The sequence below is a fragment of the Alexandromys fortis genome, unplaced genomic scaffold (assembly GCF_014885135.2).
Source record: "Alexandromys fortis isolate MF-2015 unplaced genomic scaffold, M_Fortis_MF-2015_v1.1 scaffold_106, whole genome shotgun sequence".
Classification (NCBI taxonomy): Eukaryota; Metazoa; Chordata; class Mammalia; order Rodentia; family Cricetidae; genus Alexandromys; species Alexandromys fortis.
In genome coordinates this window covers 2,998,797-3,011,282 of record NW_026067980.1, presented here as the reverse complement: position 1 = coordinate 3,011,282, position 12,486 = coordinate 2,998,797, and the positions used below count along the sequence as shown (strand labels likewise).

General features: G+C 51.4%; 1 protein-coding gene across 4 annotated transcripts in view; it reads left to right on the top strand.

Annotated features, from left to right (window-relative positions):
- Positions 1-12,350, top strand: part of Chdh (choline dehydrogenase) — a 28,445-nt gene extending 16,095 nt beyond the window's left edge. For 2 of the 4 annotated variants that reach the window (XM_050158179.1, XM_050158177.1), the window contains exons 2-8: positions 4,514-5,287; positions 5,973-6,124; positions 6,814-6,943; positions 7,845-7,979; positions 8,469-8,611; positions 9,056-9,158; positions 9,736-12,350. In XM_050158179.1, coding sequence (XP_050014136.1) covers positions 4,564-5,287; positions 5,973-6,124; positions 6,814-6,943; positions 7,845-7,979; positions 8,469-8,611; positions 9,056-9,158; positions 9,736-10,154 — 1,806 coding nt within the window. In that variant the 5' untranslated portion in view covers positions 4,514-4,563 and the 3' untranslated portion in view covers positions 10,155-12,350. The remainder of the gene's footprint in view (positions 1-4,513; positions 5,288-5,972; positions 6,125-6,813; positions 6,944-7,844; positions 7,980-8,468; positions 8,612-9,055; positions 9,159-9,735) is intronic. The other 2 variants (XM_050158178.1, XM_050158176.1) reach the window with 2 other exon arrangements.
- The last annotated feature ends 136 nt before the right edge of the window (positions 12,351-12,486 follow it).

Genomic DNA, 12,486 nt, shown 5'->3' with positions numbered 1-12,486 from the left:
AGATGATCATGTCGACTGGAAAGAGTTCATGTCTTTCTTCCCAGTCTGAATACATTTTCAATTTCCTCCACTTGACTGTTGAGTCAGCCGAAATGTCCAATGGGGTAAAGTCACAGAGGTGGGTGTATTTGCCTTGCGCCTGGTTTTGGTGGAAAAGCTTTTGAGTTCTTCACCACTAACCCTGGAGTTCATGATCGGAGCTCTATAGATAATCTTGATCATGTTGGACAATGGAAAGGCACATTTAAAAAAATTCTGTCAAGTGCCTTTTCTGTATCTCTTGTTTCTACATCTCTTGTAATAATTTTGTTTCTTTCTTCATTTGTTTTCTTTTCCTTCTTTTTTTTTTATTTTCTAGACAGGGTTTCTCTGTGTAACAGCTCTGGTTGTCCTGGAACTCACTCTGTAGACCAGGTTGGCCTCCAGCTCGGAGATCCACCTGCCTCTGCCTCCACACTTGACTTTATGAACGGATTCTCCCTGTCTTTTCTTTCAGTGTTCTGCCACTATTTAAATGGTGTTTCAGAACAAAAATAAAAAATAAAGTTACAGAGTTATTTATATATTTTAAATCTTGTACAAGGCATAAGAAACAACTACCAACAGAAAAAATTATTTTCTCTACCCCTAAATAGTCTGCCTACATCTGTCTGCACACTTCAGTCTTCGTGTAGTTGTTTTATTTTATACTTGAAATGACGATTCACAAAGATAAAAAATTAAGAGATTTTTTTTTTAATTAGAGAGACAATAATGTGTAAGTTGGTCTTTGCTAAAGAAACTCCGGGAGAAATGGAGCCCTTCTGTTCTCAGGCAGTTGTGCCAGGGCCCGCGCCCCCCCCCCACCTCTCCCTCCCCATTGTGTGGCACTGTGTGCTCCTCTCCAGGGTGCTCACTGTGTGCTCCCCTGGAGCAGCAGGCACTGTGGCTCCTGGTGTCCTTTCTAATGCCCGCTCTCCAGGGGACTCTGTGGTGCTCAGCCCCTCTCCTCCCTTTGCTGCAGGGCTGAGAGCAGCAGCAGGAGATGCGAAGCAGGAGTCCTGGGAGCAAATGGAGGTGAGGGTTCATTTTCAGGCTCTTGTCACCGTCGCGTGTGACCGTCCTGTGATGGATCACGGCGGCCAAGTTTCTCCCCAGCACGTTTCATTTCAGTGCAAACCCACAGCTTCTCATCTCCGACACTTTCGGATATTAGCTCCAAGGGGGACATCGATAGACCCCCCGAGATCTCAGTAGAAATTGGTCCCAGAAAGACCAAATGAGGGGCAGTCTCCATCTGTGCTGACATGACCCCTCTTGTGACATTTAAAACCCCTTACATTTTGAACCTGATGGAAGCTCATTTCTGCCACTCATATTTGTGTTCTGTCTCTCCTTCCATTTCTTCTTTCTCTTTGTTTTCTTCTGTCATTCCTGGCGGGACCTCATACACGACACTCCGGCCATGTACCTGCCCACTCATCTTCCCCAGGTCTCCTGTCATCCCATGACACTTGCTCTTTAAGGCACCGCTGCATTAATTCTCTTTCTCCTTTTGTCATGAGATGTCTTCCGTCCTGCCATCCTGACCCTCTGGATGGTGGGCGAAAGTCCTTGTTGCACATGAAATGGGTGAATGGTTTCCCCATTTTCGAAACTGAGATAGGGAAGCCGGCCGATAGGCCTGTGAGGGATGTAACCAAACTCGGAGCATCATAAACTGATTGTTTCAAATGATGAACATCCTGGGGTCAACTCCACGTGAACGTGGCACATCCATCTTTTTATATATAACTGAATTTGGCACACTTTTAAAATGTTCTATATTTATAAGTGCACGACAGAATTCATGGCATGTATTCAGAGGTCAGAGGGCAGCTTGTAAGAGTTGGTTCCCTCCTTCTTCTACAATATGGTCTCCAGGGATTGGATCCAAGTCATCGATCTTGAGAGCAAGCACCCTCTGGACCATCTTGCTGGCCCCAAATAATCTAGATTCAAGTTACTAATATTTAGCTGAGGGATTTTTCTTGCCTGTCCCCGCCAGCTGTAATGGCCACACCAGCGTATTTAATCGTCATCGTTCATAAGAGATATTGATCTGTAGTTCTCTTTTCTTTGATGCTGCCGTCTGGTTTTGGTATTAGTGCGCTGCAGGCCTTGCAGAATGGGTGAAGATGTGTTCTCTCTTCTGACTGAGACTGGAGGAAATTGGCAGATTCTCATCCTAAAGCATTTGGGAGACCTTCCTGAGGATCCATCTCTCTGGATCCATCTACTTGCTTTTGGAATGTTATTATTTATTTTTATTGTTTTTTATTGGTTACTTACTATGTACATTGGCTTACTCTAGTGTCTTGTTTCTTCTCAAGGTGTACATTTGGGCACACTGTATCATTCAAGGAACTTTTTTTTTTATCTAGTTATCCTGCTCAGAATGTGCTTATCCACACTTTAGCTTGATGGTCTAAGCTCCTATGTCCCCGTCTTTCTCCTCCACCCCTTTTTACGTCTCTCCCCACATTTTTATCTGAGATCTCACCTCACCTAATCTTCAGTCTCATGGATTCCCTCGTTACATCTAACCAAACTCATTTGTCTCTAGTATTGTATTTTCTTGCATTTTTAAAAAAGATTTTATTTATTTATTAAGTATATAGTGTTCTGCCAGAAGAGGACACCAGATCCCATTATAGATGATTGTGAACCACTGTGTGGTTGCTGGGAATTGAACTCACAGCCTCTGGAAGAGCAGCCAGTGCTCTTAACCTCTGAGCCATCTCTCCGGCCCACATTTTTGTTTTATAAAGAAGGTCGTTCATTTCAAATTTCTATTTATTAGTGGGGTTATACACATGCCACAGTGCGGATGTGAAAGTCACAAGACAACTTTTGGGAGGTAGACCTCTCCTTCCACATGTTTGAGGCAGGGTCTCTCCTGTTTCTGCCTTCCTGTGTACTCTAGGCTAGCTGAGCCCACAACTTCCAGGCAGTCCCCTGTTTCCACCTCTCATCTATGTAGGAGTGCTGGGATTCCCGATTTGTGCCACCATGCCTGGCTTTTATTATTCAGACACGTGGGTAACTAAACTAAGTCTCTAGGCTTGTGAAATGAGTACTTTAACCCACAGAGACCTCTCCCCAGCGCACTGATAACTTCCTTGAAATTCTGTTCAGCATGTCCCTTAGGAAACCATTCCTAATGGCTGTTGTCTTGACTCATGGAATGTCTGCGTTGGTTGGTTGTAACACTGCTGGCTCTGCCTCTGCTGCATGCCTTCCGACTTTGTAAGGAGTGTACGTGTGTTTCCCAGTTGTTATGGAATACTGACGATGTGTAACAGGCTAACGGAGACTGGGGTAAATAGCGTCTGCTTACAAAGGATGTACCAGTTCATCCACTGGAGAGCTGAACATTGGGCCACTACTACCCTGTGCTGACATGGGGTCTGGAGCTCAGAGGTGGGGTGGGGTGGGGGACTCTTTTGTATCCTATGTCAGACGCAGTGTTCAGAAGGCTCTGCCATGCAGGCAGCCTTCTGTCCCCTCCGTCTGCTTCCAGGGCAGGCCCTCATCACTTGACACAGGACTGTGGGAGAGCTACAGGGATTTGTTATGATCTGCACCCAGGCATGCCAAAGATGACAAGGGCTCTCGGTGCTTTGATTTCAACATCAGTGGAGACTAGACATTGTCGGGGACTTTCAGATGCTCTTGTCACCGAGAGTTCAGTACCATACCCAGGCTCTCTGCAACCTCTGCACTGAGCATGTGCGCCACCCGTCAGAAGTCAATGGTACACACATACAAATAACATTATGTGGACTGAGCAGGTTGTATTTATATACACACATACATTTAAGTGTCACAACCACTGGAGGAAAAGAGACCATGGCTTAGGAAGAGAGCAAAGTGGGGTACCCAGGACGGACTGGAAGGAGGAGAGGGAAGGGCTCTTATTTTTAAGCCATTGGCATTTCTCTATTAAAACTCTACCGCTTTCCAAGGTGATCTTGCAGAGTGCGGCTGTGGCCCTGTGTTCTGGTGCACCCCCAGGCTATACCTCCACAGTCTTGGCCCCTCACTTTCATTGACCTTCTTCCAGGTGCCCACTTTGTCTTCATCTGGAGAGCATTTTTTTTTCCCTCGTGTATTCCTGTAATAGAACGCAATGCCCTGCCTGAAGCAGGGAGAACAGGCTGGAAGGCCTTCTGTCAATTCAGCTATTAGATATCTAGTCTCCAAGTTCCTGTGGATGTCACTGGGAAGTTGGCCAGAGGATCCTTCCCCCCCCACACACACACACAAAGTCTGTGGAGGGGCCTCCCCTCTTCCCTAACCCTAATTGTGGACTAACTTCTCTGTAATGAGATTCCTACCCCGGTTTATAACTCCCCGGGGCAGTGCCTACTACATACAACTGTCTTGCCCAGCGAGGCAGATCCTTTGGTGTATCAGCATGGCTACTGAGCTCTAGACTGCTTCTGCGCATGCTCTGGAGTTCAGAGTCTTGAAGCCATTTTCTCTGTTCTAGGAAGAGTCTTCCCACTCCTGTGTGTGGATTAGAGGAATTGGTCTGCAAGCATGTGGTCGGTCCTCAGAGGCTGGAGGAGAGGATGCGTGAGACTGCATGGAGCATGGGCTGTGCTGGATCAGTCACGCTACCCCTGCGGCCGTGCTGTGGCCAGTGCCGCGGCCGGCGCAACCTCCGTGGACCAGGATGAGTTCAGCTTTGTGGTGGTGGGTGCAGGCTCTGCTGGCTGTGTGCTCGCCAGTCGGCTCACTGAGGACCCAAGCCATCGGGTGCTGCTGCTAGAGGCAGGTCCCAAGGACTTGTTGATGGGGAGCAAGCGACTCCAGTGGAAGATCCACATGCCTGCTGCCCTTGTGGCCAACCTATGCGATGACAGGTACAACTGGTACTACCACACGGAAGCACAGCCGGGGCTGGATGGCCGTGTAATGTACTGGCCGCGAGGCAGGGTCTGGGGGGGATCCTCATCCCTCAACGCCATGGTCTACATCCGTGGACACGCTGAGGATTATAACCGCTGGCATCGCGAAGGGGCTGAGGGTTGGGACTACGCACACTGCCTGCCCTACTTCCGCAAGGCACAGAGACATGAGCTGGGAGCCAACAGGTACCGCGGTGGTGATGGGCCACTGCACGTGTCTCGGGGCAAGACCAACCACCCTCTTCACCAGGCCTTCCTGCAGGCTGCACATCAGGCTGGCTACCCCTTCACCGAAGACATGAATGGCTTCCAACAGGAGGGCTTCGGCTGGATGGACATGACCATCCACCAAGGTAATGATTTTTAATTAACCCTCTTCTAATTATAGTCTTTCCTCCTGACCCCTTGATGGTTGGTAAGTGCCAAAATAAGGCTAGTGTTAGCTGGGAGAGAGATTCTTCACACCCCAGGAGTCATAGGACATGGCCCAGCCTCTTGGACATCCACTGAGTCTCTAGGTCATGGGAGCAGCAAGATGAATGCAGACTCTTCAAGGGCCTGTCTAGCCTGACAGGGCATCCAAGCCCTACAGCCACAGATCTAGGAAGCTGAGATCGGCAGGGATCTCAGTCCTGTTGGAGTCTTTGGCCAGGATGAACACAGTGGCCTGGCTGGGGGCAGGAAAGGCCTTGGGAAGAAGCAGCTCTGCATAGTGAATAAGTCTAATAGACTTGCAGATGAGAAGTTGAGGCAGAAAGAGATGGCACAAGACTACTTGCCTTAACCATCACCTCTGTGGATGGGTGCAAGTAGACACAGCGTGGGTGGTGCAGAGCCTTGATCACAACAGGACAAGCCACGGGGCTCTTAGCAGCCTAGACTTCAGGGTGGGGCGTCCAGGTCCCAGACATACCTTGAAGGCAGGCCTTGCACAGTCAAGGGCAGGACAGGACAGAGCTGCTTTCTCCAGCATGCTCCCCCTGCCCAGGAATGAGAGGAGGGGCAGCCGGTCACACATGATCTTGTTCCATCATATAGGGAAGCGCTGGAGCACAGCCTGCGCCTACTTGCACCCAGCACTGAGCCGCCCCAACCTCAGGACTGAGGTCCAGACCCTTGTGAGCAGAGTGCTATTTGAGGGCACACGCGCAGTGGGCGTGGAGTACTTCAAGAATGGGCAGAGCCACAAGGTGCGCTGACTCCCGTGGAAGGGGTGGGAACTGATTGGGCAGGAAGGGGTGGGCACTGATCTGGCAATCAGGCTGTCCTCGCCAGCCAAATGCTCCTGTCCCTATGATGAGTTAACAGCAGGTAATGGTGGCAGGATATGTCCCTGGGGTCTCACGGGACAGAGGTCAGTCCCAGCACCTGTAGACTCCATGGTACCCTGCTGTGAATGCCTCCAGAAGCCTCTGTCTGCCGTATCCACCCCAAGCAGTCCTCTAGTATCTTCTACAAGGTTTCAGGGTCCTGGCCTGTCAGAGCCATTAGGTTGATCCTAGAAGTTTAAAAACCCTCAAATATAATCATACTATATACACATGGTGCCTTGCCTCACCCTCCCTCCCAGGAGAGGGGGCTATTTGTGTGCTTGCTGCAAACCACGCTAGTGCCTGCTGTCATTGATCTCCTTAGAGCTCTACTGTCCCCGTTCTCAAAGTCCCTGTCACCGTAATAGCTATGAGCGAAACTCACACATGGTGACTGGATGTGCAGGTTGCTTTGAAGTAGCTAACAAGAAGCCCCCGACTCTACTCTAGGACCTGGGAGCAGACTCTCCACATAGTGCCATGTCCCAAGGCCACATTCTTGTGGTCATGGCAGTAACGGTCAGCTGACTTCTCAAGAAATGTGACTGGTGGTCCCCTGCCTCTTCCAGGCTTATGCCAGCAAGGAGGTGATCCTGAGTGGGGGCGCCATCAACTCTCCACAGCTGCTCATGCTCTCTGGCATTGGAAATGCAGACGACCTCAAGAAGCTGGGCATCCCTGTGGTGTGCCACCTGCCTGGTGAGCTCCTATTCCGACTGCTGCCCACGGGGTGGCTCTGGGGAGGCCAGCAGCTTCTTGCTTGGAGTGGGGAGGTGGCACGTCTTAAAAGCGTCACAGCCTTCCTTCTTACAGCTGAGGGGCTTCTGGGCCTCATTGGACACTCCTATTACAGGCCCCCGAGTCTTCATTTTCCTTCACCCCTCCCCCGTCAGGCAGCCTCTGTACCCTTTCCGAGCGAGCGCTTCCTGTTAACAGTAGGTCAGGCCTGGCGTGAGAGCTCTATCCCCAAGGTTTACAAGTCGCTCTTGGCACAAATAAGACCAGCCCGGGGCTCCAGCGTCACTGTTCATATGCAGACCCACGTGTCATCTTTTCAACTGTCTGTAATGCCCTCGAGGGCTTAGCAGTCTTCTTTATTCCCTCATCTTCCATATAGAAGGGGCTGACCTTTCCCTGGGAGCTTTCCTCGAGAAGCCTATGGAAGTGGTCTGTGTCCTGACTGCCTTCTGTGTGCTTGAGTTTGAATGAGCTTAAGTGGTGTCTGCACAGCATGCTGGGATTGCTTCCTCCTTCGGCAGACTTGGGGCAGAGCATGGGGCTGACAACTGGCAATCTGGCCAGCAGACACCCAGTGACCCTTACCAAGTGGTACCTGCTAGAATTGTGGGCCCTGCCCTTAAAGGGTGCTCCTGAGATGGGCTGGTCAAAGGCATCGGAGTGGCTGCTGTAGAGGGGTAGCAGGGCAGGTGGCTTTAGCATTTGAGAGAGGGCCAGACTTGTCGAAGACAGAAGTGGTGACTGAGGTGGACACTCGTCAGCCGGGGGCCAGGACAGACAAGAACCAGCTTAAAAGATAAATGGACTGGAGGGGTTTCCCTTGTGTTAGCCATTTTTCTCAACCCACTCCATCCTGTGCCAGGAGTTGGGCAGAACCTGCAAGACCACCTGGAGATCTACATTCAGCAGGCATGCACACAGCCCATCACTCTCCACTCGGCCCAGAAGCCTCTGCGGAGGGTCTGTATCGGACTGGAGTGGCTCTGGAGGTTCACAGGTGGGCCTGCTTCCCGGTGAACTTGGTGGCTATGGTCCTTGGGCATCACGGTTTCCTCTTGATTAGCTGAGATGAGCTTCAGTTGCTAGGTATGAAGTCAGATGACAACCATCAGAGCCCATTTTTCTGTCTGCAAGGTGAGGACACCAAGGTCCTGCCTTGCAGGCTGCCGTAAAGGGACAGGAGGCAGTAGCACATGTTGAGGAGGGTCCTTGCTCAAGGTGATGCCCACTGAGCAGGATGTGGAATGGGCTCAAAAAGCACGAGGCCTTTGCAGACCTGAAGCCCCTCATTTTTGGCACGTAGCTGGCATCTGAAGTTGTGATGCTTGGTATGGCCACCTGGAGAAAGAAAACAGTTATGGACAGACCTTGATGCCAAGCCCCAAGCCCAGGAAGGGAGACATAAGGGAGGAGGGGACATGGGAACAGTTGGCCCACCTGCCATAACCTGACTGGCTCTTCTGCCTTGTCTTCATGGGACCTTCAGGGGATGGAGCCACGGCCCATCTTGAAACAGGAGGGTTCATCCGCAGCCGGCCCGGGATCCCCCACCCAGACATTCAGTTTCACTTCCTGCCATCCCAAGTGATTGACCACGGGCGGAAACCCACCCACCAGGATGCTTACCAGGTATGCAGATAACCATGGCCAGAGACTGTTACTTCCTGATCCTGCATTAGACTAGGTTTTCATGGTGTTATCGGTCCCACTATGCAGACCTTCATTTGGTACTCTGCTCCCCAGTGGCTACTATCTGACTGGAAGAAGAAAGGGGACCCAAGCCTTATGCCAGGGAGAGAACCCAGGAGCCAGTCTGCAGGATGTATAGAGGGCAGGATCTATACCAGTGACCACAGGCAAACTACCTCAGCCCCAGGATCATGCCTTGAACCTTTCAGACAAAGGAGTAAAGGCCAGACAGGGGTGGGGAGGTTGGAAGAAGGTCAGATACAAAACCTTTATGCTCTACATTGAATACTGAGTCCCCACCCACAGGGAAGCAGGGCCTTCTCTAAGCTTCTGAGAGGTAGTTAATGGAGATTACTGTGCCCTGTTTCCTTTGAACCCTCCTAGGTACACGTGGGAACCATGAGGGGCACAAGTGTAGGCTGGCTCAAACTGAGGAGTGCCAACCCTCAGGACCACCCCGTGATTCACCCCAACTACTTGTCAACAGGTAACTCAGAGGCTACTTTGTGTCATCTGGGCCTGGCAATGTTTTAAGGAATCTTTATATAGGGTTCCTTTCTCGGGATCCTGTTTCCTAACACTGAGGATGCTCTCAGTTCTGGGTCAAACAAGGTAGTGGCGGCGGGGGGGGGGGGGGGCTCATTTTGCATGGCAGGACAGGGGTGCAGCTTGCAGACCCATCTGCAGGAGGTACAGATGCCAGGCTCGTGCGTACTCCCTGCCTGGCCTTCCCCGCCCTTCCTTTGGGTGCTGAGAGCATGCTGTATTCCCGGCTGGCCTCTACATGCAGCAGTGCCAAGACTTAAAGCCCACGTGGAAGGTTTTACCCCCATCACATGGGGACTTGACAGCCACATGGTAGCAGAGTAGATTGCATATCTTTACCCCTGGTTGCCAGAGAAACCAGACCTCAGACACCAGCGTGAGCCTCTTGGCACCATACCTGCTTCTTGGCAGGTGACAAGCGCTTGCAGCTTGGTTCTCCACGTCCCTGATCTTCGTCCCTCAGTTCCACTTGACCAGAAGAGTAAAAGGAGGGGAACTCATTTATCTCTCCTCCACAGAAACCGATATCCAGGACTTCCGTCAGTGTGTGAGATTGACCAGAGAAATTTTTGCACAAGAAGCCTTGGCTCCCTTCCGGGGCAAAGAGCTACAGCCTGGAAGCCATGTCCAGTCAGACAAAGAGATAGATGCCTTTGTGCGGGCGAAAGCAGACAGCGCTTACCATCCCTCCTGTACCTGTAAGATGGGCCAGCCCTCTGACCCCACTGCTGTGGTCGACCTGCAAACGAGGGTCCTCGGGGTAGAAAACCTCAGAGTCGTTGATGCTTCCATCATGCCCAGCGTGGTCAGTGGCAACCTGAACGCTCCCACAATAATGATTGCAGAGAAAGCAGCTGACATTATTAAGGGGTATCCTGCACTCTGGGACAAGGATGTTCCTGTCTACCAGCCGCAGACTCTGGCCACCCAGCGTTAAGGCAGCCCACTGCCTGAGGATGACAGAGGAATTCATATCAAGCCAAGAGATTCAACTCATGCAGCCCTGCCCCAGATAGTTCCTGAACCTGTAGACTCTTGGGACCCAGATATCCCTACTCATGGCTAAGACCTTCATGGTATCTGAGGAAATAAAGCCGTAGCAGTGGGTGAGGCAAGTCCCTTTTCCCAGTGTCTCTCTGAGGACCCTTGGAGAAAGGCTAGCATGCAAGCTGGGGCCTCGTCCCGACCTCCTGGAGTTAAGTTAGGAAGGTTAACTCTTGCGTGATTTTCTTGCAAGCCCTTCAGCCACCTCCAGCCCAGTGTTCTGTTGCCAGGAGTAGAATGATCCTTTCCCTGGCGACCCACTCAAGGCCACTTCTGCAAAGGCCGGGTTCTTGAGCTGAACTGGGGCTCTCCAAGGAAGCGTTAGCGGAGGCCGAGAGCCAGGAAAAAGCTTAGCCAGGGCTGGTACCTGAGCTCATGTTCGCCATTAGAGGAAAGGCAGCCGACAGTTGGAGGATACTGGCTGTCCCTTCTCCTGCTCTGATTCAAATCCGAGGAGTGAGGTACAGGAATGGGGGGCTCAACTGACTGCATGACTCCCTTGCCTCATGCTGGCTGTCCTTACAAGAAAATGAAGACCGGACACAATTTGGATTAGTTTCTCTAAGACGTGCAAAGCCACCTTCTCCGATGGGGAAGAGCAGGATAACTGTACAGAAACCTGCACTGCGAGACCAAGAGCAGTGGGGGGGGGGGGGGGGGGAATCGGGATCCCAGGCCCCACTAGGATTGACTGGGAGTGGCAGGAGCTGCCTTCTGGGTGGTACCCAGAGTGCAGATAGTTGCATCTGAGAAAGACCTTCCAGAAAGGTTAAAGTAAAAACCATCACATTTCTATGAAAACCAGGCTGCTTCTGTTTCTTTGTTTCATCTTACCTGTGCCTTGCTTTCTTTTTCCCCCCACCCTGTTCCAAAAGAAAGTCAAAGAAAATCCTTGGTCTGACAAGAGAGTCTCATAGAGCAGGTGCCGCACAGCATCCATTGGAGGTGCCACCCGTGGGAGGGCCACATTCTGCTCTCGTGCATAGCGGGATTTCAGATCAGACTAACTCCGGCGTGCTCCTCAGTTCCATCCAGGCCTTTCTCTCACTTTGGCAAACCAAGGCAGGCTCCGCCTGTCGATACCACTTAGCCACATAAGGAAGTGTGGTTTCTGGAGACAAAAAGCGAAGGTTGTGAGCCTAGAGCTCAAAGATGTCAAGTGGGAAATTGTTGTTGGGGTTCAGACTCAGGACACAGAATATGTGATTTGGAGGGTTCCTCGCTGAAGTCCTGATGGCCTAACATGGCTGTTCCCGTTTCCAGCTCCAGAAGAACAGACGGACATGCAGGACAGTCCTGCTGGGGTGCTCAATCCAAAAGCCAGGGCTGCCTGGAAGTCCCAGTGCCAAGAGCAAGTGGCAGAGAGACACAAGCCTGCTTGGTTAGAAAGCGGCGCTCACACCGGCCCTGTTAGACTGAGTTCGTGGGCAACCAGGCAGACTTTGTTAGCTGAGTAGGCTCCTTAGCAAGAAGTCTGTAATACCTAAACCATGGAAGGGCCACATGCTGCCAAAACTGGTGGACACACATTTAGCAAGCGTACGTCCTGGGGTTGACCCCTAGAATCAAAAAGAAAGAGCTGCACTCGTGCCCAGAGCTGTGGGGAGCCCGGCTTTGCTGAGAGAACTTGAGCCTACCTCACCGTTGGCCAAATGTGTTCCTGACAGAGTAAGGAACAGACTGTGGAGGGAGACAGGAACAGCTGGTCTGCATGACCGGAACAGTCACTGAAGCAGGAAGTTGAAGTGTTGTGACACAGAAGCTCCTCTGCCGCCAGTGCCGGCTGCAGGGTTACTTTCCATAAATTCAAATCCGTTCTTCTCAGCCACCACCCTGCGTCCCGCAGGCCCCAAAAGTTTCCATATTTCCACTGATAAACAGTTACGATATCAAATCTAATGCAAAGATATTTATCTTCAAAATTAGGGAGGAAAAGAACATGGCCTACCCCTAGGCCCTAGTTGATGGCCTGGGTGGCCCCTGCTGGCTGAGCTGCAGCTCTGTAGCGCATTCTCCAACCATTCTCTGATTCCAAAAGCCCTTCCGAGACTCTCCCTAGTTCCCCAAGGCCCTCCCCCTTCCCAGAAAGCAGAGCTGGGGTGGGTTGTGTGTATGTGTGTGGAGGGGTGCCCAAGATGTGCTGGGGTGAGTTTTGTGCGGGGGGGTGGGTGTTCATGATGAAGTGGGGTGGGTTTTGTGGGGGGGGGTGTCCATGATGTGCTGGG